The sequence below is a fragment of the Saccopteryx leptura genome, chromosome X, assembly GCF_036850995.1.
Source record: "Saccopteryx leptura isolate mSacLep1 chromosome X, mSacLep1_pri_phased_curated, whole genome shotgun sequence".
NCBI classification, from domain to species: domain Eukaryota; kingdom Metazoa; phylum Chordata; class Mammalia; order Chiroptera; family Emballonuridae; genus Saccopteryx; species Saccopteryx leptura.
The window spans coordinates 60,458,551-60,486,404 of NC_089516.1; the positions used below are offsets into that span (position 1 = coordinate 60,458,551).

The following is a 27,854-nucleotide window of genomic DNA, read 5'->3' on the forward strand; positions in this document are numbered from 1 at the left end:
AATCTGTTTTGCCATTAGTCTTAATAAATGATAAAACCTGAATCTCGAATAAATTAGACATATCTTATATAATAATATTTAATAATGAGTTGAAAAAGAGACCTAAAATATTTACCTTTTGAGCTAAAATCTACTTAATCACCAGTTCTTGCTAGTCCTTTGTTATTATGGAAATAATATATAAAATTATCTCTTTATAGAGTTTCCAAAATGTTTACAAAATTTAAATTATTTTATAGCAAATCATCTTTTTAGAAATTTCTCTTATAAAATTCTAAAATTTTGTAAATTGTTTTTATGAACATTTATTAACAAAATAGAAGCTCTTATCAATGTATGTAATTTCTAATTTAAATATAAGTGTTAACTTAGAGGCAATCAATTCAATGGTGTAACTCTTTGGGTTCACAAGACATAACTGGCCAACAGACCAACACAAGTTTGACTATTCACCAGATTTTAAACTAGAGAATGATATTTCTTTACTTTTTACCAAAAGCCTTCTTTAAGTGTACATGGAGAGGTAAGAATAGAAGATCCAGATTCCAAAACCACTGCCCCCTCACAGGGATGCCATTTGTCATATAAGACAGATTATCAAGAAGTCTGAATGGCTATCAATGAGACTCTTCTCCCTTAGAGGTTCAGAAAACTCCTATTTTTTGAAACTCAGAGAAGTGGAGCAGCCATCATTATATGACCTATTTGTATTTTTTTTTTCTCACTGTTCTGAATACTTGGACCCTATAGTTTTGTTTTTCTGCTTATTCTTTTATCCACACATGTAATAAAATAAAACTTTAAAGACTAGCTTTAGCTATAAGAAGCAAATGCTTATCAACTTTCACTCTGTGAAAAATATATTGGTTAGAGGTCATACCTTTAACATATTTTTAAAAAAAGATTACCTTCATTATAGTGGAATACAAATAGAATCTGGAATACAAGTAAGTTGGAATTCAACATTTCCAATGATGAACATTGTAAGAAAAGTCAATTAACAGAGGCTCATATACATGATTATATACACTATTCTGTCAGACTAGTTTTGGATGGTTGAGATTGAGTTAATTAAAACATAATTTATCACACAAATATGATTTATCTATAATTGATTACATCTTTTCAAATCTAACTTTCTTTTCTTTAAAAAGAACATATACCACTCTTGTGGCAAGATCTAATTAATCTACAAAATCTACTATAATCTTATAGCTAAAAGAAATCTAGTTTTTCCAGTCATTATTTTTCTAAAAATAACTGTTTTCTATAGATAAAATAATAAAATTAGTGCTCCTTAGTCATAAACCCTTTTTTTTTTTTTTTGCATATGTTACAAATAAAGTTACAAATAATGGTTACATATGCTTTGGTTTTTTTCCTCCTGTTTCCTTCTCCTTTTTTGTTTTTTGTTTTCTTCAAAGAGATATTCAGTGATATGTTCCAAAATTATATTTTTAGTATTCTTTTAAGGGCTATTGTGAGAAACTTTGGTTAAATAATAATATTTTTCACTTCTTGTGGGTCTGGAGAGCAAAACTCAAATAAAAAAAGATGATGTTTGTAATGCTCAGCTCCACAGAGCTTGTTGTTGAAAATACTGTTTAAAAAAACGATTAAAATAAAAGTAGCTAAAAGATACTAGGAAGTATAAGCCCCCATGTATTTATTTTAATATAAATATTTCTAGCTTTTGAAATAATTAAAAATAAACAAAATAAACAAATAATCCCATCACTTTCTTGAACTTGTGATCTTTTAATAAACTAGGCTGGAAATGAATATACAATCTACATCCTTTGATTCTGTCTATGTAATTTATTCTACTTATAAATTGAAAATAATAACCGTCTGTGTCAGAGAGGCACTTTTCTATATGTTTTTAAAATATCTTAGTTAATTTCCATAAAACCCAGGGAGATTGAGTTTGCCATACCCATTTTACAGCTGTGGCAATAAGAATACTCAGTAAAGTTAACTGGCCTAAATCATAGAATTATTAAATAGTGAAGCAAGAATTTCACCCAAAGTTCATCTGGCTCCATTTTTTTCTTTGCATTCTCTTTAAAATTCTCAATGGTTTAATTTTATTTTTCTTTCACATTTACAAAGAAGTAAAGATTTCAAAAATTCTGTAATTCATTTTTACTGGAGCTTCTACCCGCAGTGAGCTCCCCACCATCATTGGGTATATTCAGCATTGAGTGTTCCTCTGATGAAGATTTCAGTTTCTCAGGGAGAGGATAAGCCATAAAAAACATTAAGGTTTCTTTAAACCTTGAAACTCTAACTAGTAACAAAGCTATGCATATAACAAATACAGCAGGAATTCTCAGTAATGACAATATTTTCTATGCAATGATACATTGGCACGAGACTGAGGACTATTTTCTCATGAAGACCTTGTGTGTGCAGATATACTCAATTTAAGTCAGATTGGGGGTATAGAGGCTTTAATTTTGAACTGAAAAAGAAGACAGTCAATCACAGACACATGGTACTGGTTTACACAGATGTTCTGCTTTTCTCTGATTCACAGTTTGAGCCTTGGAAAAGGATACATTTTATTTTTGATATAGTAATTGCGCTATAGTCACATGGTAACTCGGATCTTCATATTATGCATTTTCTGCCTTGTTTCATGCGCCTGATTTGGACCCACTTTTGACTAGTACAAAAGTAATGTCAAAAACAAAAAAGGAAGGGCTGGAAACAAGATCAATTTTGAAGCAAATTTTTAAGTTTAAATTTTAAGGAAAAATACACTAATAAAAGTATAAAAATATTGGTAAAATTTCCATTTTGCATTTCATTTGCAGAATGAAAACACATTTTACTAGCTGGGGACAGTGCTCTGTTTTCCAGATAGAATTGAGCATGGTAAAATGACAGGATTCTTATCAACTTTCTGTCTTTCTGAGAAAGCTCTGGTTGGTGTTATAGAGCTTCTACAGCCCATGAGAGTAATTCTCATAGTAGATTACTTGGCTATTAACTTCCAATTTTTTTAAAATTTCATGATCTTTATTATCTCTGAGTTGTTTGTAGGCAGTTGTTCTTGATTCCAGGTCCTAATTTTTTCCACTCAATGAGAAAGATGAAGTTTCTTCAAGTTAGAGAATACTCAGAAAGAAATGGGTAAACAGGACAGACACTATTATATCTACATTTGTGGCTTAGAAAGTGATATTCTAAAGAATATAAGTGGTACTAGTGAGCCATATGAACAAATACTCTTTAAAAGGAAAAAAATTATAAATATTCTTCAAAATAACACTCTTTTTATTAATCCTCCAGAAATAATTTGTGAATGAAGTATACTGTGAAAAATCAACAAATGCCTAGAGTATTCAGACCTTAATACATTAACAGCTGACATCTTAGGTTTTGAAAAAACAAAACAAAACAAAAACAAACAGCTTACCAGATATATAAAGAGGTAGCCTGAAAAAATGGAAAGTCAGGTTACCTGATATAACCTAAGTAATTAATCAACTAATCTCACCTCTTCCACTTCACTCAGTGCCCTATTGATTAACAGTTCTTTTGTCTTTAACTTTGGAATAACTGTAAGGATAGACACTACTGTTTTACATAACTGCATTTGGCAGTGGCAAAGGCAATTGTCTTTAATAAGGGACACTTGAGACATCATCAAAGGTTCAGAATCAATTCAGGTGTAAAAGTTGAGAGAGCTGGGTGGATGGAACAAGCCCTCTATTAACAAAGGGTAAAATCAGCTGATTTAAAAGACCGTGTCAAGCACAATTGATGTGAACTGTTTTCACATAATTTATTGATTTATTCTAGTGTTAAATATTAATGTCTTAATATTTGCAAACATTTATACACTAAGTGTTTATATTTGAGAGGAAAATTCATTAGGTTTTCAAATAAAAGGTGCTTTGATTCCTCTGTGGGCAAGGAAGTATGCAGTTTCAGAAGACCTCAAAGACCTGGGATCAAATCTTGACTGTAACTTACTCACTGTGTAACATTGGGCAAATCATTTAACTTCCCTGAACTTTATTTTTGAGAAGAATAATCTCTCATAGTATTGTTCAGAGGAATAAATGAAATAATATTTGGGGCAATGTGGCTAAAAAGAAGAGGCACTCATTAGATAGTACTTACTATAGTATGGATTAGATTGTGATCTGAAAGCTACCTTTTAGCTCCTAACTTCTATAAAATTTGCAAAAATGAGTAATTAGTACAAAGTTTTTAAAAATATATATGACAAAAAATGATTTTTTGAGAAATTGTACATGCTCTATCCCTTTCCAGTTGTAAATCATAATTGATTTTCAGTATAATTAAATTTGTTGAGAATTCTCCCTCCCTCAAAAAAAATCTTTAGCTTTATGGAGTCAGAGTCTCCTATGCTTATTTGAGTAAAGAAAAATCTTTTCTAGAAGACTTAACATCTTAAGAACTTTCTTGTATTCTACTTAAAGATATGCCATGTTTGCAATTATTTTAAATGCCAGAGTATAAATACATTTTTATATTAATATATATTGAATGATCTGTGACACCTGTATACCAAAATTAAGGCTGATTTGGTTTTAAACAGCAAGGAAAGGCAGAATAAATGAGGAATACAATGGAAGTGAGAAACCACTGACTAAAGCCAAGTTTTGTGGATGTTATAATCAGTTTTTATTGGTTGTGTTTGATTGACTAAAACTGCCTTTCAAATTAGGGCTATCCATGAGGTTGGTGAAATTCCTGATGCAGTTGTTCATTTACACTGAAAGAAAGAGACAGCGTTTATCAGCATAGTATTATGGTTTCAGATCTACTCTTTGCAAAGCCAAGATTAAGTACAGTGGAACATGTAGTAAAACTGAAGCTATTACAAGTCAGGCTCACAATATTTGCATTCATATATTTTAGGAAGAACACAAACTTTGTTTTTCTTTCAACTGTCATAAACGGTGCTAAAATTTTCTTAACACTTTTATCTATAACTACATTTACTTTCTTATTTACAGCTAGCAATTTCCCTAAATTTACTATTGTTCTATATGGCTATCAGGAGTAGTTCTATGAGATAGACAAGAGACTGCAGGACTAAACGATTGGGCATTTTTTTTAATACTTTGAAAGCAAAAGAAACAGAAGGCATGAAAGCTTTTACTTCTATATTATTTTTATAATTAACCACTTTGTCATTTTAAGCAGCAAAATATTTTCTATTAAAGCATTCATTTTAATCAGTTAGATTAATCAAATTCTTAAAACCATTATTAACTGCAATTTATTGGTGTTCTAGGTGTACTTGTTTTCAGATTTTTGTCTCTATAACCATATGAAAAAAATCCAAAATTATTGTAGTCAAATATAGTCAACTCTCCAAAGTTTCTAAAATTGAATAATGATAAGGATTTAAATAATTTGATATTTACTGTTCAAATATGGCCTTTTCAGCTACTACAGTATTTGGAATGTGGATTACAGTTTAAGGTAAAGAAATTTTTTTGCTTATCCTATTGAATTTTGTTAACATTTATACTAAAGGACAAACAATTCACCTATTATGATAGAATACATTGCAGCTCTCTGAAACCTTTGCATTTGGAATAAATGCCAACTTTTTTTTTTTTTTGGTATCCATTACCACTTTCAAATTAAATGGTATAATATAATGCAAATATGAGTTCTTAATTAGCAGGATCTGTTTTATTTCAAATGTACAACAATAGAGGGGTTTTTCAACATACTGCAGCTATTACCTATGGAAGAAACATATTTCAACCTACTAAGAGGAGCTACACAAGTACATATGTTGTTATGGACATATTCTTTAGTGTCTCCTTAAGCAATGCTATTTCATATTGGATTTCACATTGAATATAGTAAATCTTGCCATTGCTCCCCACTCAATTTATGCCTCTAGGTTGATTTTTAAAAAGAAAGTGAAAATGTTAAAGGCAATGAGCGTGTGGGTAGAGAAAGTGTTCTTTTTAAAAGATGCATTATTCACCAAGGTCATAAAGAAATATGCCTATATACACATATCTATTTAAATATTTATTTAGATAATGTATGTGATTCTCTGTATACATGCTGAGTCCATAAACATTTCCAAGTATATAACATAAAGGCAGCCTCATAAAATGACAAAAAAGGGACAAAAATGAACACATATATGAAAAGATACTAAAGATAATATAGAAGGCAGGACAGTATCCACAAATAATGTGATAAATCTTTCATTTATTGGATTTTTTTGCCAAATTTGAGGCCTTTAAACATCAACCATGGTAAATGTTTAACTGTAGGAATTCAGGCAGACAGCCAAAATCTGGTTTCAAAGCTATTACTAATTTTAGCGTATAGAGGTTTTCATTTTTAAGTAAAAGCATTTCTGGGTACTGACTATATCTTATAGTGGCTACAGCTACTGGATTTTGAATAAGTCAATTAGTCAGAGCAAAGATCCTTAAGAAATGGGTACTGCCTGGCCTGTGGTGATGCAGTGGATAAAGTGTCAACTTGGAACACTGAAGTCTCCGGTTGGAAACCCTAGGCTTTCCTGGTGAAGGCACATATAGGAGTTGATGCTTCCTGCTCCTCCCCCCTTTACTCTCTCTTCTCTGTCTCTGTCTCTCCCTCTCTCCTCTCTAAAATAAATAAATAAAAATCTTAAAAAAATAAAAAATATGGTGTGAAAGAATGGGCTACTAAGAGTCTTCGAGAAATACTTCCCAATTATAATTTAGCCAATTTACCTAAAGCATGTTTATTTCCATAGACACAAAGTAAAGAGAAAAAGTTGTTTTTCTTAGCCAAGCACCTACAAAAACAAGGTTGAGGAGAAGGGAGCTAAATGACTGGTTCTGTTCAACCTTTTCTTGTTAGGAAAGTGAGGTATTTGAAATACATACAATATAGCCAAACTATCCCGCCCCATTGTTATATTTGCTCTTATCAGTCTTATGGATTAAATTAACAATTGGCATGTAACTGGTTTGAACATTGGCCCTTCCTTAGGATATTCCTATCCTCTTGTGGAAGCACTAACAAACAGGTAGAGGAAAGAGGCCTAAACAATTCACAAGTGGGATTTGCAGTCTCTGGATGTATATTTGAGATGCAATTGATAAAGTCTCTTTAGTATTGATATGTTGTAAGTAAGGTACCAAAAAGCTGAAAATTGATATTGATATTCTGGGAGGAAAAGTCAGGCTTTCCTATCAGGCTTTCCTGTCCCGTCCCAAGTTGCTGGTTTGCAAGATCAATGGGTCATTCCGTTTTAAATCTAAAATAAAGGTTAACCTAGAAACTTCTTCTCTTTCAATAGGAGGCAGAATTTACATACCAGCTTGCATTGCTTGTAGTTCCTCCCCCTTCCTGGAATCTTGAGGGTAAAACACCTCTAGGCTAGTGAGGAAAGTTGAACTCTGAAAGATTTGTAAACATCTTTGATTGTGTTACTTTAAAAGTCTTAATGTTTCTGTGTATCCTCTAAACAAATGTTGCCAGCCTATGCCATGATGTCATGCTCTCCACCGCCCTGGTGTGATCAAGGGTATATAAGCAGCCCCTGAACTATTTTTTGGCACTGCACGATTTGGGTCTGATGCCCCGTGTCAGATATATGCGGATAGCATATTTAATAAATCTCGTCCTCTAATAAAACTCTTCAAAATTTATCTGGACTGGGTATCTCTATGTGAACTCGATGAAATGAGGTACAGTGTCTTTCAGAATCTGGGGTGCGGTACTTTATAACAAGTACAGATATGACAATGAAGGGGCTACTGAAGAGATTTTTTATTCCATTTTGTCTTCTTTTCTGTCTTCTCGAAATATCCCCTATGACCCCCAACAACCCTTCCACCCAGCGCCAAAGCATTAAACCTTGTCCCTCTTCCTTATAGTCTCCCATTCACCACCACCCTTCCCAATCAAAATGCTCTCTCCCCTCCTCGGTCACCACCAAAGCCCGGAGAAGTGGACCGCACACAATGCCTCCCTTATAGGGCTTGAGCTGAGGACTGAGCATGCTCAGTAGCCAAAGCAGGTTTGGTTTTTTGTGTTTTTTTTTTCCCTTCTTTTGGTAGCTAGTGCGGCATCTCTCTGAGTCCCACACCTCTCTTTCCTCCATCTCTATCCTCTCTCCCCACCCCCAGCTCCTTAACCACCCCGCTTCACCAGTTTGAAGCTGAAGGCTCGCAGAGTCCTACGGTACCGTGAATTAACCGTCTCCATCTAAACCCACGAAATAGTCTCACTTTGGGTTAAAGCTTCACACATTTGCCTTAGAGCCCCCAGCCCCTTACGCGCAGACAGGTAAGAGGAGTGTGAATACTACTGAATCCCAGGCAACTGGTCCCAAAGAAAGCTCCATCCAGGATCGCCCACTACCGAAGGAGTATTCCCGGAGCCCTCCGTTCTACGGGGTGACAAGTAGCCAAAGGTACAGTACCCGTGATACAAAGCCCAAGTGCGATTGTTGCCTTTGAATGTCATTGTTATTGACTCACCCACTCCCCATCCTGGAATTGTACAATTCCGTGTCGACTCGACACCCCCGTCTACCTCCCTCGACCCGTCTTCCCTCGGCTCTCTGATGTTTCTTTGGCTTTGCCTGGGTTCTTGTTTGCTTTCTGAAAGGAACGCCTCGCTTGTGTGTTTGTGTGTGTGTGTGTGTGCGCGCGCGCCTTCGTACTTGGAGGACTGAGGGAATAGAAAGGACTCGAGTATGCACGTATGTGGTGTGGGGACGGAGGTTGGTGCCCTAGCTCTTGGGAAGCAGGGTCTCTATGTGTGAGGAAAGGGTTCGTTCTTCCCTTGGGTGTGTTTTAGGCATAGAGGGCGGACGCATAGAGGAAAGTGCGCTGTCTTTCCAGGTGTGTAGGGATGTCTGGGTGGGGGGTGGAGAAGCTCAGGAATATGCAGGGGTCAAGGTGCTTGAGTGTCTGGAGCGAGGGCTGCGTATGTGCTGGGGAGGGTGCGGAGACTGACGGAGTGTATGTAAAGGTGCAGCCAGTGTGCGAGGCGCTGGGTGCGCGCGCGCGGTGTCTGGCTCCGTGCACGCGCTTGCGCGCGCCGTTGCCCGCCTGCTTGCCTGCCGGGGCTGCTGGTGGGTTCGACTCTGGAGTGGGCGCGGAAGAACTGGGGCTGAGATCACGTAGTGACCCTCACTGGAACTGCAGCGCGGACTGCGGGTCTACAGGCACTACGAGAGCCACTAGGTTCCGGATGTGGATGAATTTCCAGCGGGGGCTGAGAAAACTGCACCGACACGCGCTGCCTCTTCCCCGCTCGACTAGGTAGGTAGGTACGTAGGTGTGTGTGTGTGTGTGTGTGTGTGTGTGTGTGTGTGTGTGTGTGTGTGTGTACGCCTTTGTGTGCGTGTGCGCACGCGCGCACTCGTGGGCTGAGGAAGGCAGGTAGCTTATTATTTTTAGTTTGGGTTGTGTTGGTTTGGGGCCGCCTGAGTGGCAAAAGCGGCCGTAGTGGCTACTCCGCCGCCTCTCCCCCTTGCCTGCCCACGGCGCGGTCGCAAATCCCTGAAGACCAAAAGAATCTGGTGTCCTTAGCTTCGCAGTCCCCAGGGAGGCCTGGGTGGCGGGGGAAGTGTCTAAATCTAGGGAGGTTCGGATTGTCAGGGCCGCTGTGCTGGGCTTTGTTTTCCGTGTCCCCGTCGCAGGCACTCTGGGCGGACAGGGATTTGGGGCTACAGGCAGTGGCCCGCTGGCTGGTCGGGAATTGCTGGCACCCAGCAAGAAAGGGCATATAAGAGAAACTGGTGGGTAACTCCAAAAGCCCTGCGAAGCTGGGCGAGCCCTGGCGGTGCGACTTTGCAAGATGCGCAAATGTTGAGCTGATTTCTGGCTTGGTGATAGCAGCATTTTGTGGCTGGTCCGGGTGGGGTGGGGGTAGAGTGGCAAGGGGGAGCCGGGGCAGCCGGTCTCGGCCAAAAAACGACAGGGTTATTATGCCTGTGACAAACGACCAGTGACACCCGAATGGCCTTCTCTCCCCTTCAACCACTATACGCCCGGTTCTAGAGAGGCCGACGGAAGGTCCAGCAGCTGCCCCTTGCGGGAAGGGAGCACAGGAAGGAATATGTGCGCAGCGCATCTGAAGGCCCCGCGACATCCTGAGCGGTCCCTGCCTCCTCTGTCCGGCCGAGGAGTCCGCTGCCGGAGCACAGGACCTGGGATGGAGCTGGTGCAGGTTCCAGGCACCCGTATGCGGCAAAACATTGCAGTACGCGCCTTCGCTAGCGACTCCTCGAGTCGCGTCGCTGCCGGCTCAAAGTAGCGGGCTGGGGACGGCAGTGACAATATTTATCCGCAGAGCCCCCCCCCCTCACCTTAGGCGGGCGGAAGGAGGTTTCTCTTTCCAGCTCTAGGGGTGCCATCTCGGCTTGCCCTCCCGGGTAGTTTGCTCCCTGCAGGCCAGCTCCCTCCATAGAATCTTGGGGCGTCAGCCACTGCACTCTCATAGATGCTGAATTTATGATAAGGCTAGGTTTGTACAATCCTGAAGAGGCTTGGGAGTCCAGCGTCTTGCAAGGGGTGGGGGGCGGTGGAAGACAGGAAGAGGTGGATAGGGAGCCGGGCCGCAGAGCTGCTCTTAGCAGGCCAAGAGATGTCTTTTAATACCCAACTTTGTGGGGGGGGTTTCTTTATTGTATGCTCCCCACACATCACCCATATTTTTAAAAATGGGCATGTTTTAGTATTACCATGTGAATGTGAGGTTTCTTTCGCTTACATGCAATGGCCCCTTCCCCTCTGGTTAACTCGCTCCTCCTAGCTCTTGATTGTTTCCTCTCCAATTCTCTGTGGTCTCTTGCCTTTTCAGTCTCTCTTTCTTTCCTTAACTCTCCTAGACTCTTGCTAGGTCCTCCAGCTGCCTTGGCTTCCTGTTTTACAGAGCTGCATTTGGGAGCTTCCTAGCTTGTCCTTACGCACCCCCCTTCCTTGCTACTTAAAATAGAAATTTTGAAAAAGAGTAGTTCTTTACCAATTTCAGATCTGTTGATGCTCCTTGTTCTTATTTTTGTACTGAATTCAGGTTATTCTTTTTGGGGGGAAGGTGTTTTTTGAAATTTGGTTTACTTTTTTGGTTTCTTTGGGGAGGTAGTGGGTAGTAACAAGAAATGACTCAGCCAAACCAGAATTGCTGCTGAAAACCACATCTATACCAAGGCAAAAATATGAGGCGAAATTTTGATTTTACAATGAAAGTTGGTTTGAAAGATGTCACACTTAAGAATATGACTTCTTTTTTCACTGCCAGTCAAGGTAACATGGAGAATAGAGGGAATGCATGTCTATAGGGCAGCCAAAGAGCATCTGGACAGTGTTGCCTCTATGCTGAACTAAACTACTTAAAATGCTAATCTCTCTGGGTTTCATGGATCATCTACCTTGATACATGCTCAGTTTACCTCTAGCTGATTCCTCATGGGCAAAATAAACAAAGGAGTTTCTTTGTGACACTGCTGTCTTTGTATCATTTCCTCATTGTATATTCCTGAATAATTTAATTAATACTATTTGGTGGTAACCATATTGAAATTGCAGCCAGCTTCCTATTCAAGATGGAAAAGACTGACATGGTTAAAATGGCATCAGTATCATGCACAATGCTTGTTCATTTTAATCTTTTCCATGAAGCATTGAATATATTTGTGTACGCATACAATAAGTACTTAAAGAATTGGTCCAAACAAGTTAATTTGCTAAGCATAAACTTCACTAAAGTGATTCTTGATTTGTTTATAGACCGAGACATAGGATGTTAATATTGGGAAGGAGATGTTTGGGAAATTATTTTAAGAAAAATATTTGCTGTAATAAATGTATTTGGTACTAGAAACACAGCCAATTCACAATTGTATTGTGTAATCTCTTCTTCAGCAGTGGCAGTCTGTGGTCAAAGCGAAGGAGAGAAGCATTTGAGTCAAGTATCAGTTGGACCTGGGTTCCAAATCGCACACAAAATAATGGAAGAAGGTCAGGTAGGCAGTAGAGCCAGTTCTTGAGGGGAGGAAAAGCAGTTTGGACATCAGCTAGGTAATGAAGGTACAGTAAGTTTCTCTCCTAAAGAAAAAAGGCTTTTCCCCCTATTTAGGAGATGACCAATAGGAAACAGATACCGTTTACTTATCTGAATCTAAAACTAAGCTTTCCCTATACGATTGTTTTTCTAGAAGCTCACAGAATCATTTGTATTTTTTTTTTAAGACAGCAGTATACAGGAGTGAACTGATTCATTGCACTGTGCTTCATAACAGGCTAAAGGTCAGGCAGATCTCTTCCTTGGGCGTCTTCCACTTTGGCCTTTGTCCCCTTTACAGCAACCCAGTCTTCCTATTGTCATCCTCCATTGAACACAGGGATCTAATATCTTCTCTGTTCGGGCTCTTATCAAACTGAAGCCTAGAGAGAGATAACTACTAATTGAAATGGCTTTGTGGTGCTATCTGCATGGCTGAAATGATGGGTTGGAATTAGTCATTAGAGTTGCAAATAAGAAGATTAAGGTCTCTGTTTGTTCAGAGACATAGTTTGGTGGTCCATGTAGAGAAAATATTTCAGATTTTTAAGGTTTAAGCATGATCAACAGTATTTTCCCCTGTTGTTTCTCATGTGTCCTGAACCTTTAAATTTTGTATAAACTAGAAGTATGGAAATAAAATGTGTGCCATTTTTGGTGGTATTGTTCAACTAAGTGAGAACACTTGGAGTTTTGGTACCTTTTAATGCAAAGCTAATAATTGTAGTTATGTGTTTGCTATAGTATGCCAAATTATCAAATACTATGCTTATAAACACAAGTAACATTTCAAGTAATGATCATTGAAAAACATTTTCTTTTTATTTTTTAGATTATTTATCTTTATTCAGAAGCATAAAGTTGTTTGCTGATTGCAAGAAGATGTCTCTTTGGTTATTTCTGATTTTGTCAGCCTTGATTTCTTCAACAAATGCGGATTCTGACATATCAGTGGAAATTTGCAGTGTGTGCTCCTGTGTGTCAGTGGAGAATGTGCTCTATGTCAACTGTGAGAAGGTTTCAGTCTACAGACCAAATCAGCTGAAACCGCCTTGGTCAAATTTTTATCACCTCAATTTCCAAAACAATTTTTTAAATATCCTCTATCCAAATACATTCTTGAATTTTTCACATGCAGTATCTCTGCAGTTGGGAAATAATAAACTGCAGAACATTGAGGGAGGAGCCTTTCTTGGGCTCAGTGCATTAAAGCAATTGCACTTGAACAACAATGAATTAAAGATTCTCCGAGCTGACACTTTCTTTGGCATAGAGAACTTGGAGTATCTCCAGGCTGACTACAATTTAATCAAGTATGTTGAACGAGGAGCCCTCAATAAACTCCACAAACTGAAAGTTCTTATTCTTAATGACAATCTGATTTCATTTCTTCCTGATAATATTTTCCGATTTGCATCTTTGACCCATCTGGATATACGAGGGAACAGAATCCAGAAGCTCCCCTATATCGGAGTTCTAGAACACATAGGCCGTATTGTGGAATTGCAACTGGAAGATAACCCTTGGAACTGTAGCTGTGATTTGTTGCCTTTAAAAGCTTGGCTAGAGAATATGCCATATAACATTTATATAGGAGAAGCTATCTGTGAAACTCCCAGCGATTTATATGGGAGACTTTTAAAAGAAACCAACAAACAAGAATTATGCCCCATGGGTACAGGCAGTGATTTTGATGTACGGATTCTTTCTCCATCTCAGCAGGACAGTGGCTACACTACTTCCATTGGTCACACTACACAAACGTCCTTACATAGATTAGTGACCAAACCACCAAAAACTACAAATCCTTCCAAGATCTCTGGAATCGTGGCAGGTAAAGCCCTCTCCAACCGCAATCTCAGTCAGATTGTTTCTTACCAAACAAGGGTGCCTCCTCTTTCACCTTGCCCAGCGCCTTGCTTTTGCAAAACATATCCTTCAGATTTTGGACTTAGCGTCAACTGCCAAGAGAAAAATATACAGTCCATGTCTGAACTGATACCAAAACCTTTAAATGCCAAGAAATTGCATGTCAATGGCAATGGCATCAAAGATGTGGACATCTCAGACTTCACCAAGTTTGAAGGACTGGATTTGCTCCATTTAGGCAGCAACCAGATTACAGTGATAAAGGGTGATGTATTCCACAATCTCACTAATTTACGCAGGCTATACCTCAATGGCAATCAGATTGAGAGACTCTATCCTGAAATATTTTCAGGCCTTCATAACCTGCAGTATCTGTATTTGGAATACAATTTGATTAAAGAAATCTTAGCGGGCACTTTTGACTCAATGCCAAATTTACAGTTACTGTACTTAAATAACAATCTCTTAAAGAGCCTGCCTGTTTACATTTTTTCTGGAGCACCACTTGCAAGACTGAACCTGAGGAACAACAAATTCATGTACCTACCTGTCAGTGGAGTCCTCGATCAGTTGCAATCTCTTACACAGATTGACTTGGAGGGCAACCCGTGGGACTGCACTTGTGACTTGGTAGCATTAAAGCTGTGGTTGGAGAAGTTGAATGATGGGATTGTTATGAAAGGAATAAAATGTGAAACACCTGTTCAATTTGCCAACATAGAACTGAAGTCCCTCAAAAATGAAATATTATGTCCCAAACTCTTAAACAAACCATCTGCACCATTCACGAGCCCTGCACCTCCTATTACCTTTGTCACTCCGCTGGGCCCCATTCGAAGTCCTCCTGGTGGACCAGTGCCTCTGTCGATTTTAATATTAAGTATCTTAGTGGTCCTCATTTTAACTGTGTTTGTTGCTTTTTGCCTTCTTGTTTTTGTGCTGCGACGAAATAAGAAACCCACAGTGAAGCATGAAGGCCTGGGGAATCCCGAGTGCGGTTCCATGCAGCTGCAGCTAAGGAAGCATGATCACAAAACCAATAAAAAAGGTGGACTGAGCGCAGAAGCTTTCATTCCACAAACCATAGAACGGATGAACAAGAGCCACATCTGTGGCTTGAAAGAATCAGAAACTGGGTTCATGTTTTCAGATCCTCTGGGACAGAAAGTCATCATGAGAAATGTTGCTGACAAGGAGAAAGATTTATTACATGTGGATAGCAGAAAGAGACTGAGCACAATTGATGAGCTGGACGAATTATTCCCAAGCAGGGATTCCAATGTATTTATTCAGAATTTTCTAGAAAGCAAAAAGGATTACAATAGCATAGGTGTCAGTGGTTTCGAGATCCGTTATCCAGAGAAACAAGATGAAAAGAATAAGAAGTCATTGAAAAGTGGCAACCACAGTAAAATAGTGGTAGAGCAAAGGAAGAGCAGTGAGTATTTTGAACTGAAGGCAAAACTCCAGAGTTCCCCTGACTACCTACAGGTCCTTGAGGAGCAGACAGCTTTGAACAAGATCTAGGGCATGCAATCTTACTTCACACAGAGGACATTTATTTAATGATGAAAGTGCCTTTTGTTGACTTCTAACTTCCAAAAACTATTATCAATAGGCATAGAGGCAGGTGTTTCCAAGAGTTTCATTAATGATAGCTGCAAAGATGTTTCCAGTAGAAAAGAATTTCCTTAATAGATTTTACTACATAAAACCTATACTGTGGAGTCCTGTGGGGATACTTCAAACTCTATTGCCAGAGGGATGCTTTATATACATAATACACTGAATTTAACCTCAAGAGGCAAATCTGTTTTGTGCCTCAATGCAAAACCTTTGTCTCTTTGTGCATTATAAAGCAAACTCAAGAAAACTGGTACTGGTGTTCACACCTCAGCTGAGTCTTTCATCTTGCACGTAGATTAAGTTGGTAGAACTGGAATAATGGTTTTGATTTGTGACATTGTAACAATTTTGTGTAAAGATTATCTGAAAAGTAAAAAAAAAAAGGCATGCAAAGAGACAACACATAAGATAGTAATTGTAAATTGGTAACCTTTATGGCCTACATCATGAAACTGCTGTATTTATAACCTGAAATTGTGCAAATATTTGTTTAAAATATACCATGCATCACATAAATATAAAATAAATTTTAATACTTTAAGCATTACCTGTCTATACATAAAAGAGAAAAAAAATCAATGTGAGTTACATAGCATTTGTGGTGACATGAAAAAATACGTGACATTTATCAAAATTAAACATGGTTCAAATTAAATAGACATTAGCGTTTGTTCTCAGTTACATGAAATACCCACAATCCTTAAAGGTTGTCCAAAATCAGCAAAGTGCTTACCATGTGAGCGCACCAAAAGCTATTTTTGTAACATTAATATTTATGAAGTACTTTGTATACTAGATAGGAAAATATGTACTCCTCAATATGTATTTAATATGCCTGACTTGTTTTCCTGATCACAGGGAATTTATCAATAAGTATAAATTTGTACAGAAAACATATACCAAACTGAAACTGAAGCCTATGTGTACAGAAATATTCTGGATATTATGATCAGGTATAATTTAAAAACAGACAAAACAAAAAAAAACACACAAAAAAAGTTCTGTACTGTTCTTGAGAATTTAGCATATTACCTTCAGATTTGTTACCAACTGTGCATTTTTAAATAGGTCCTTTAATTTTATAGTGTTGTGTCTGAGGCAGTTATTTATCATCAGTTAGTTGTCTTGCTTTCCAAGATTCTATGAGCTTAATTCAAATAGTTTTCACAACAAAGACTTTAAAAGTAATGAGTAATTATTAGTTATATCTTGTATACATCAGTATCCTGTTCTTTCTTCATTCTGACTACTATCAGATAACAAAGTAGGACAGTAAACATTGTGGTAATCTCGGCTATCAAAGCCACACTACAAAATGCTTTTATTGGTCTCAATAAGTTTACAGTATACAACTTCAAATGATATGTCACTGTGTTTTCTTGTGCTGTTAACTTCTGCATCAAACTTGGTCAAAAGAAGGAATTACTTCACAAAGGGAGATATTTGAAGATTTTTTAGGAGCTCCCAATTAGCAAAGTGGCATCTTGAAACACATTGCCTACTTGGCCTGCCTGTGCATGCATATTTCTTTTCTGCTCCATCTTTTATAACTACTTTATTCATCAGTAAGATGACCAAGAAGGTAAACAACATAGACATTCTTAGTGAATTTCAAATGGCAGATGTTTTAGTAGGGTTTCCAAAATGATACAGTATTATGGTTAAAGTTGTAACAACAGTCTCTTTATTGATTACTAATTTCAGGGCTTTCTATGTTTGTTCCAAGTTTAAAATGAACAAACAAGTTATTCTTAGAGGTGGAAATTGTGTGTGTGTGTGTGTGTGTGTGTGTGTGTGTGTGTATACATATATGTAATTTGGAGATTTTTTTAAATAACAGAATTGTCTTCATATGTATGTGCTTATGCTCTTAAAACTTTAATGTGTTATTTTAATTTTCATGACAATGTCTGCAAAAACTTTATATGAATATGTAAAAAATACAAATACTTGCTTTTTTTATTTTGAAAGAAAGATATGAAGATGTGTGCCCAACAGCTTGTTTTCATCTATGATTTCATGAGGACTTTTAATATACCATTACCGTGCTTGCATGCATCCATGAATTATAGGGCTTCTAATGCATATTGACAAGGTAAAGAAGGAATAGCTCCAAAGAAAGTGTTTTAGTTTATCCTGTAAATAAAATATGGATGGATTTAAAAACCTTAAGGAGACTCTTCCAGAAGGAACCAGTAAGCCATCCATATTCTGGGGATCATAGATTATTGAGATGATGCCTTTTATTCAGTGTGGTGATGCTTTGAAATGTTTCAAGGTCTGTGCAGTTGTCAATGGCAAGAATACCTACCACCATCTCAAAGCTTGCTGTAGCATATTGGCTATCTCACACTCTTCTGCTGAATGGTATAATTGTTCAGATTTTTTTAAAAAGTAATTTAAATGTACGTGGTTATTTGGACGTTTTAATTGTAAGTGAATGACAGTAACAAATCCTTGGTTAAGGCTGATATATTTTCCTTAACTAAAGTCATTGTGCCTACATTATACACTGTATCCTATTTTGCACCTGTCTCTCATTAGTTCAACTTGTATATTTTATGATAATGTAGTTAGGCATAAGTTTTTAGTTGAGTATAAGACCAGTTAAAATACTGTATCTACATTTTGTTGGCTTAAACTATAATCTTGATGCTAGTTTATCCCCTTGGGGAGTGATATATATGTCAATACAGCATTTTTTGGTAGAATTTGATTAAAATCTAGAAAATCTGAGAAATGCTCATTTCTGATGTGGCCTGACACATCATGGGCTTCTGGCAATATATCATGTGCTTGGACTTTGTTAGAATGGTTGCAAAGAAAATTAGAGCATATGAAATCAGTGAAGGGGTTGAGATAATACATTATGTCTGTGTAATATAAATCAAGTTTTAAATTATTTTTTATGAAATCAATAAAGATGATTTAATTCTTTCAAAGTAAATTGTGTAATTTTATGAGAAAGCAGCTATTAAAATACAGTGATTGAAGTCTATATGGCAATTTATATTCTATATTCAGTTTTCCATTCTGCATAATAAATTCAATAAATATATTAATTAGAAAATAAATTAAGACCATCTTTCTTTTGTTTCTTTTTTAAAATGTTCAATTTATTTAAGCCTAAGGATGTGTAAATTATACAGGGCATGGCCTCATTAGTAACGTCAACAGGTACTGTGGAAATCACAGAACACATCTAGGAATGTATGACAGTAATATTAATCTTTAATATTTTTGCATGATTTGTACATTGACATTGTATGAAATGAACACAGTTAATTTTTTTTGTTGTTGCTATTGTTATTTTTGTTGCATCCAAAGAGCTGGGGAGAAAATATATTAAGAATGTATTTATAATCACTATTTTGAAATAAAGTAAAAAAAACATATTGTATTGTTTTTACAACCATTTGATTATTGGTATTTTAGTTTATTTTATAAGACAAAAATCAAGTAATGCTATAAAAGCTAAAGTAAATCACAGGAACTGTTTTGATGATTTTTGTTTGCTTTTAATAACATCAAAGTATTAGAATTTATTAAATGCCATTTTTTATTAAAGTATTAATAAAATTGTTTGTGACAATGGTATTTCTGCAGCCACAGTTTGTTAAATATATTTATCTTTCCAATTTTCAGGAGAAATATAGCATAACCAAACTATTTTTTTCACCTAGATTTGAGGGTAAGACATAGAGGTTTAAATAGTGTTTGTATTCAACTTAATTGTAAATCTGTGTTAAGTGATTCTTTTCAAACATTTTTGCAATCTGTATTCCTTTCCACTGGCAACCTCTTTGGAGAAGAGTCATATGGTGCCCAGATCAACATGGTTTGATTCTTGTTCATTCCTATTAGTTGGAATCTGAGACACTTCCCACAAGCAAATATAAAATTCAGTTTTAACTGCTGTTGAAATAGTTTTAGAAAAATTTCAGGACCCTTATAATTCATGGCCAGCTTGATTGTATACTGATAATGTACCTATTTATGGGATGCATTGTGATTTTTTTTTCAAAAATGACCAAAAATATCAATCCCTTACTTTACCAGGGTTATTATGGTTGAGAAAAATAAGCCAATAGCATTATGATTCATTTGAGGATAGCAAAGATTATAAATAGACTGTGTTGACCAATAAAGTGGATTTAAGACATGTTTCCTTAAGGGAAGCAATACAAAGAGAGGAAAAAAGAGAATATAAATTAAGATTGTTGTAGCCTTAGGTCTGTACCTGGCTACGATGAAGATATGAACAGTACAGGCAGCTTATACAAATACATTTGGACTAAATGTTTTACGTATCATAGTATATACATCATGAAATTGTGTGACTTATTTTAGTTCTTTATGAGTACTGAGCATGGGACATTGGGTCCTGCCACTCAGTAATGTAGACAAGTGGCATCAGATGGTTTGACACCATTTCCAGTGCTCATTCGATTAGTCACTATGGTCAGATGAACTGAGCTAAAATATTCAGTTTGGGGCTTCACTTACTGGGAATTATTGACAACATATATCAAGTTCATCTGATAATTGTTAACCTTAATTTTTAGAGTTGCTTGGTATCTGTCCTTTCTTAACTTAAAAATATATGGGAGGTTAAATGAATTTTAATAACTTATTTTGTAGAAAACTTCCCTTAATCTAATTTCAAATTACATTTTCTTTTAGTTTCCACAGGTTGATAAAATTACATTTTAGAGGGGGAAATCAAGGAAAGCAATTGTTTACCTTATATGAAACACTACTTTTAATTTTTAAAGGTTATCTTCAGCCTTTTGTTCTTATGACTACAGAGGGTAAAGGAAGTGGGACTCTGAGACAACTACTTGAATACTTTGAGCCAATGGTTGCTTTGAGAATAAAACAACTCAATTTTTTAATAAATCATACTTACTAGATCCACTGGCTACAGAAACTGGAACCAGTAGAGAATTACTCAGCCCTTCATATTAGTTTCCTTCTGTAGACACACTAACTAAATATAAATTCTGATGATTTTAATAATACATAAAAAATGAGAAATTACTTATATAACTTAAAAAACTCATGAATAATGCCTTCAGAGAAATGATAGGAATATATAATGAAAAAAATATAAAATACCACTTTTAAATTAGCTATAGGAAGGAAATAGTCTAAAGTTCTTGAACAATATATTTCTCTTAGCTGGCAGTTCATACGTACTAGATAGTTTTATATGCTGCTGGTTAACACATCAAGAATGTTATGTTGTATAGTGGGTACTACTCATGGAAGCCTTTGAAATCTCAGTAAGCTCTGTTTTCCCTACTAAGAATTGCAATGTATATTTCAATAATTGTTCCATGTAAACTGAACCATTATGGTAAAATTCTGGAGTTGATATCAATCATTTTAATGCTGTTTTCACTAATAAAAGTCTTTTTTATAGGTCATATTTATAACCATCCATTGTATTTATTAGCATGAAATTAGTAAGCTTAGCATCAAAAAGAAATGTAAATAATCTGGTTTTAGCTGATGCAATTGTTTAGTAGTTTACATGATAGGCCAGGTCTATTTACCTACACATACACACACAAACACACAGAAACAGTGAATTATACACAAAGAAAATTATTTAGTTGATGTAAACAAAATATTTCTTGACTACATAGCTTTTTCAAATCAAAGTAGGTGTTTAGGGCTGAAAATGATAATATAAATTAAAACTGGACCACTGTTTTATGTGTAGTAGAAAGTAGACACAGTCCATTTCCCAGGACTTTCTTGGATTTCAGTAATGTTTGTTGCCTTGAAATTTGGTTTTGGTTTTCCTAATTTGTTAACTTTGTCATCATTATCATCCACACTCTATAAGCTTATTTAATGTATATGCAATTCCTAGGTAGCTAACTATGATGCAAATCAATGTTGCTACTACTCTTCACAAATATTATTCATAGAACCATGGAGGGAAATCTAAATCCAAAATAAAGGACTGCAGTTTGAGAATTTGACTAGAAATTAAAAGAACATGATGGTTAAAAAGAGAAGAAGAAGAAAGATTCGATTGAGAATTACTGACTAAATATCTCTGTACCCAAGTGAAAATTGAATGGGTTAAATAAAGGCAAGGGAGTATTAAGAGAGAAAAAAAATGTTTGCTTATTAGATAGAACTCAGAATCCGATTACTGAATAAGAATCATGGTAAAAAATATCAAATCTTAGACATCATTTTCCTTATTGTCTCTCTGCTTTAATTTTTAAAATATGTATACTATCTGTAATCTAAGCTATAACAACACAACACTAGTAATTTATATGTTTTCAAAGAATTCAGTGGTCATTTAAAATAGCTAGTTGTCTTTTCACCCACCATGGATTTATTTTACCTGGAATGGCTTGTAGTCCTCCAGCCCACTGGTAACTACCAGTGTCATGTGGAAAAACTGCTCAAGACACAAACTATTGTCAAGAGAAGAGGGAGAGGCAGTCAAGAGAAACTAACCTCCCAAGTCCCCAAGTCCCCTGCTCCCAGAGCTTTAATTGATCAGAAACAGAACAAAGGTAATAGGATTACAGGGGAAGGGGATGAAGTGATAAGGGCATTAACAAGCACAAAGTGAGGGGCAATCTATAAATCTCTAAGCTAATTTTCTAAAGCCCATTCACATGCATTTGTTTGTGTTTGCAAAGGTCACTTGCACAGTTTCTTAATGTTTGCATTCAAGATACCTATATCTCTGTGTTTGCAGCAGGGAAGCCTAGTCACATCACCCACATCACCATTCACACTCAGGGATTTTTAATTAAAGTTCCCCAATCCAAGTTATAGAGGGTCTAAGATCAGATAGGTGATTCCCTACAGTGACTGACATCATGGATTGACTGATTGTCAGGGCCTCCTGATAACATTTCTAGCTGTAAAATCAAGTAGGATTTGTGTTTAATAATGATAAATAAACCATACATATGCATATAATGAATTTTCATAGGGAGCAAAATAAATCAACATGAACATTTGGTTTTCTAATGCCATGATAAAAAGCAGGTCAGGCTTTTAGTTTGTTTGCAGAAATTGTGTTTCAGTACAAATTACCAAGTGTATATTTCAAAAGCTATTTCCTGCAAGAACCCCTAGGAAGCCATGTCTCTACCATGGGTTCCCTTGTTCCATAGCAGGATGTGTCATATTTTCCAAGTTCTCCCTGCTGGAAATCCTTCTCTTCCACTGGTATGAACAACTGACATCATCTATGGCACGAAGATATTTTTTTTCCACCATTATTTGGTGTGTAGTGGCAGTACATGCAAAAATTATAGAATAATATGTCCAAGCATATATTTGTCATTGTAATTATATCATAACTTAAGAACATTTCAGTTGTATATATATTCTATAATGCTACATTTGTTTTTATTTATTTTATTTTATTTTTTTAGCAAGAGAGGGCGGGGACATTCAAGGACAGATAGAGATAAAGGGAGAGAGATGATAAGTGTCAACTTGTGGCACTTTAGTTGTTCATTTATTGCTTTCTTATATGTGCCTTGACTGGGGGCTTCAGCTAAGCCAGAGCCCTTGGGCTCAATTGGGTGACCTTGGGCTTCAAGTCAGTGACAATGGGGTCATATCTGAGATCCCACACTCAAGCCGGCTTCCCCATGCTCAAGCAAAGAGCCCACACTCAAACTGGTGACCATGGGTTTTCAAACCTGGCTCCTAAGCATCCCAGGTCAATGCTCTATCTACTGCACCACTGCCTGGTTAGACACTATATTTGTCTTTATCTGCTGGTTATCTTCTAGACTACAACAACTACTAGATGTTTTACTCATAGGTCTCCTTCAAAAGAGAAGGTAATCCCTATTTTGGAATCTCACAGTTATTTATAGGAAGAATCATGACACTTCTATATGTTCATTTTCTTCTGTACCTTGTATAATTGTAGAAAGTTTAATACATTAAGTGACTGATTTAAAAGCAAGTCCTGCTGACACAAAAATAATTATAAGGAGATAGAGTGAGTTATCAGGAGAAAAGTCAACTTTAAGATTTTTCTTGTGTTTTAGATTCCCTTATATTGGAATTTGAGTGTAATACTTTACTTTTTGAGCTGGGCTCAAAGAAGTCAGTTTTCACTCTGAAATACCTGCAATAACTAAAGAAGTGAGTTATTATTGCTGAAATGTGGGTATGTATTTCATGTGTTGCCATAAAACATGGTTATTATTTTCTCATTGTACTCTATTTTATAAAATATTAATTTTCTCAGATTTGATACAGCTGCTGAAATGCTGCTGTATCAGTTCTCACCCTGAAACTTCACAAAGCATTTTTTTATATATATCTATGCTGGCACACAGAAATGTGTATTGGAGACAGGATAAAACCATCAGAATTAAGAGGAGAACTAGTGTCCTTACAGAAACAAAATGAAAATTTTATTAAAATCACATCATGGTAGATTCTTTTCCTTTGAACTATTTTACTTTTTGTAGGTTTTAGTATGTGCGTTGTAAAAGAAATAAGACTCAAGTTCACAGACATTTCCACTCTTTGCACAGTCATTTTGGTTGGCTAGACTGTGCTGTAATGTAGAATATGGACATTAACTAGGTTATTTAATCCCACATGTCTATTTTATTTCAGCTGCTCATTTGCATGCAATCACATTGGAGAAGACCAGTTTATAACATAATGTTCTTACTGTAGCCAGTAAGGCTGACTAAATGTTCTTTATTTCATTTAAAGGTTATCAGAATAGTGTTTAAGAACCATCATAGGATGATGGGAGTACACATAGTCACTGATTTTCCAAATCAGATCATTTAGTCCCAATTCCTTTTTTAAGAAAAAGAGCAGCCAGGGCTAGGGAGGGAAGGTAACCTGCCCTAGGTCAAATGACATATTATGGCCAATCTGATCTATGGCATGACTCACAGAATGATGTTATTTCCATTACACTGATCTATTTGAAAGTTCTGGATTAGAGAAAAGGTCTGTTGGTGAGACTTTAAGGAGACATTCTCATGTAGCAGGCCATACCTGGAATGACCTAGATATAACAGGTATAGTTCTTTATCTATGGAAGTGTCCAAAGAGAGTGGATTTGACAAAAAGGGTGCATATTATTAAAAAAAAGATTTAATGTAAGCTTGGACTGATCTTGGAGGACACTTCCAACTCTAAGCTCCTAGTTTTCTCTGGTGTATACACTAAAGTAATTTATCAAGGAAGTCAAAATTATCAAATATGTATTTTGTCCCAAACATTTAAATATTAAGTTTATAGTAGTTTAATTACAAATAGATAATATCCACTAGATATTAGAATAACAAATCAATAATCCAAAATATCAATTATTTATTAAGCATAATTTTAAAAAAGACATAAAGTTTCTTCTAATTTTGAGTGTTTTCAATTTGTGTCAGCAATCCAAAAAGAATAGTCTCTAATGTTTAGTTTTGTAGAAAAGAACAAAAAACAACCTTCTTTGTCCATTGTACTGAAGGTGGCACTCTAGTAACAACCTCACACTGGAAATGATAAGGCATGCTTATATTATTTTAATCCTACCTTTCAGTTTTGAGGTTATTTCTTAATATTGGCATGTAGAACACAAAGGCTAATTTATTGTTAGATTACTTTCTCTAATTGGGGTTGAGTCTATTTTTTTATTTACCTCAGTTAGATAGAATTTAAATTTATTCTAAAGAATTTTAGCTCAGGTTATAGCTCAACAGACTATATTAAGAAGAGTAAATACAAATTATCTGAAATATTAAAAAATGCTATCAGAAATTCCTATTTGAATTTCATACATACAAATAAAACTTTTTATTAAAAAAGAGGAGGGAGCCCTACAGACTTCAAGGGATTTGGATTGTTTATTTGTTTATTTTGGGTTTTGTTAGTTATTAACATTTCTGAGTACATGCAAGATCACTCTAAAATACAATTGCAAATTTCTTTTTTTTCCATTTTATTGATTTTATTGGGATGACAGTGGTTAAAAAAATTATTCAGGTTTCAGGTTCACAATTCTACAATACATCATCTCTACAGTGTATGTGTTTTCACAACCCCAAGTCAATTCTCTGTCCATCACCATTTATCCCCATCTACCTCCCCCACTCCTATTTAATGGCAATCACTACACTGTTGACAGTATTTATGACTTTTTCCTTTATTTCTTAATCCTTCCACCCACGACTCAGAACCACCCCTCTGAAATTTGTTATTCTACTCTCTGTCTATGAATCTGTCTTTATTTTGCTTGTTTGTTCATTAGGTTCCATATATGAGTGAAATCATATGATATTTGACTTTCTCAGGCTTAATTCACTTCGCATAATGCTCTCTAGTTATATCCATGCTGCCAGAGAGGGTAAAATTTCCTTCTTTTTTACAGATGATTAGTATTTCATTGTATAAATACACCCCAGTTCTTTTATCCACTCACCTACTAATGGGCACTTGGACTGTTTCTAAATCATGTCTCTTATAAATAATGCTGCATGAACATAGGGGTGCATATATTCTCCTGAATTAGTGTTTCAGGTTTCTTCGGGTTTATTGCCAGAAGTGGAATCACTGGATCATAAGGCAGTTCAATTAAAAAAAATTTTTTTGAGGAAACTCTACTGTTTTTCACAGTGGCGTTAAGTTGTTTGATTTTTTTTTTTTTTTCTGAAGCTGGAAACGGGGAGAGACAGTCAGACAGATTCCCGCATGCGCCCAACCGGGATCCACCCGGCACGCCCACCAGGGGCGATGCTCTGCCCACCAGGGGGTGATGCTCTGCCCCTCCGGGGGCATCGCTCTGCCTTGACCAGAGCCACTCTAGCGCCTGGGGCAGAGGCAAAGGAGCCATCCCCAGCGCCTGGGCCATCTTTGCTCCAATGGAGACTTGGCTGCAGGAGGGGAAGAGAGAGACAGAGAGGAAGGAGGGGTGGAGAAGCATATGGGCACTTCTCCTGTGTTTCCTGGCCGGGAATCGAACCCGGGTCCCCCGCACGCCAGGCCGACGCTCTACCGCTGAGCCAACCGGCCAGGGCCAAGTTTGATTTTTTATAGTAAATTTTAGGTCTTAGCCTCTTAGCATATTTATATTTGGTGAATATGTTCTTCCACTCAGTGTGTTTTCTTTTTTATTTTGTTGATGGTTTCCTTTGCTGTGCATTTGATATCCCTTCCCCAAAGTAACTACTGTGCCTTCACTGACTGTTGGTCAAATAAGTTTGTAAATATGATATATATGTTTGCTCACTTATAGTTTGCATTGGGTGTGGGGGACAGGCTGTAAGCAGGCAGGGTCATTATAGCCTAAGGCTATAAGACTAAGCCTTTCCCATCCTAAATGACTTTGTATCAGAGACTTCCTTTTTTGTACATGGGATTAAGGTTTTGATTTCTATACTATAAAGGAGAGCAGAGAAAGACCAGGTGGAGGAGAGGAGAAGCAGCCCAGATGGCGGAGTGCTGAAGGAGAAGCCAGTTTGTGCAGAGTTTGTGCAGAGTGAAGGAGATGGGAAACAGAGGTGAATAAGGCTGGTGAGGTACAAACCTTTGATTCAAGGAAACTTGGATAAGTCAGTGGGTTTGGGAGCCCTGATGGAAAGGGAAGTGTTTTCCCACTGTGTGTATTTCTTGCCTGCCAGGTGCAAGCTAGTATTCAAGCTAATTACCCACCAGTTCTTGGCTCTGTTTTTTCACTACCATCTGTCTGAATCAAATATGAACCTGCACGGGCCAGGCAGCTGTGATGGTGGCCATGGCTACTGGCTTTATACTGACACACTTAATCACAGAGTATTCCTGCAGGTATTACTCAGTAACTCATTCAAAATTAGCAGTTTTACACTTTGGAATCATACTTCACTTCTAAACAGTTGCAGCATTCAATGTATTAATAACCTCTGCCTAATTAATTTTATTTTTAAGTAGAGAAGAATAGAAGGGAATAAATATATTTAGTTTGATTTGTTGCTGACATGTTAAAATGTTAGAACAAGGAATATGAAACCTCTGGCCTCACCTCTGTTTATCTATGTGTTCACTGACGCCACCACTTTACCCTACCTGCTGTCTACGCAGCCCCACAGCTCCTCACTCTCAAATCTTCTTTTTACCATACCCCAGATTTAGAAAGCCACTGTACCTCACTTCATTGTGTTTACGTAGAGAAATCAAGTCCTGATGTAGTTTGAAGAGTTTTACTGAAGAAAGAGATTTGTTAGATATGCCAGCCGCACATGGCTGACACAAGGCAGAGCAGACCCAAATCGTGCGCCCTGAGTATATTTCAGAAGCTAGTTATATACCCTTTGACTACATACAGGTTGGGGAAG

At 36.7% G+C, this 27,854-nt stretch overlaps 1 protein-coding gene across 2 annotated transcripts; it reads left to right on the plus strand.

Annotated features, from left to right (window-relative positions):
- Positions 1 to 8,098: 8,098 nt before the first annotated feature.
- On the plus strand, positions 8,099 to 15,853 carry SLITRK4 (SLIT and NTRK like family member 4). Of its 2 annotated transcripts, none has more exons than XM_066357259.1 (2): positions 8,099 to 8,428; positions 12,860 to 15,853. In XM_066357259.1, the coding sequence occupies exon 2, from the start codon at positions 12,910 to 12,912 to the stop codon at positions 15,421 to 15,423; it is 2,514 nt and encodes an 837-aa protein (XP_066213356.1). In that variant the 5' UTR covers positions 8,099 to 8,428; positions 12,860 to 12,909; the 3' UTR covers positions 15,424 to 15,853. The 2 variants fall into 2 exon arrangements, with proteins under 2 accessions (XP_066213356.1, XP_066213357.1); XM_066357260.1 differs by lacking the exon at positions 8,099 to 8,428 and adding an exon at positions 9,108 to 9,284.
- The last annotated feature ends 12,001 nt before the right edge of the window (positions 15,854 to 27,854 follow it).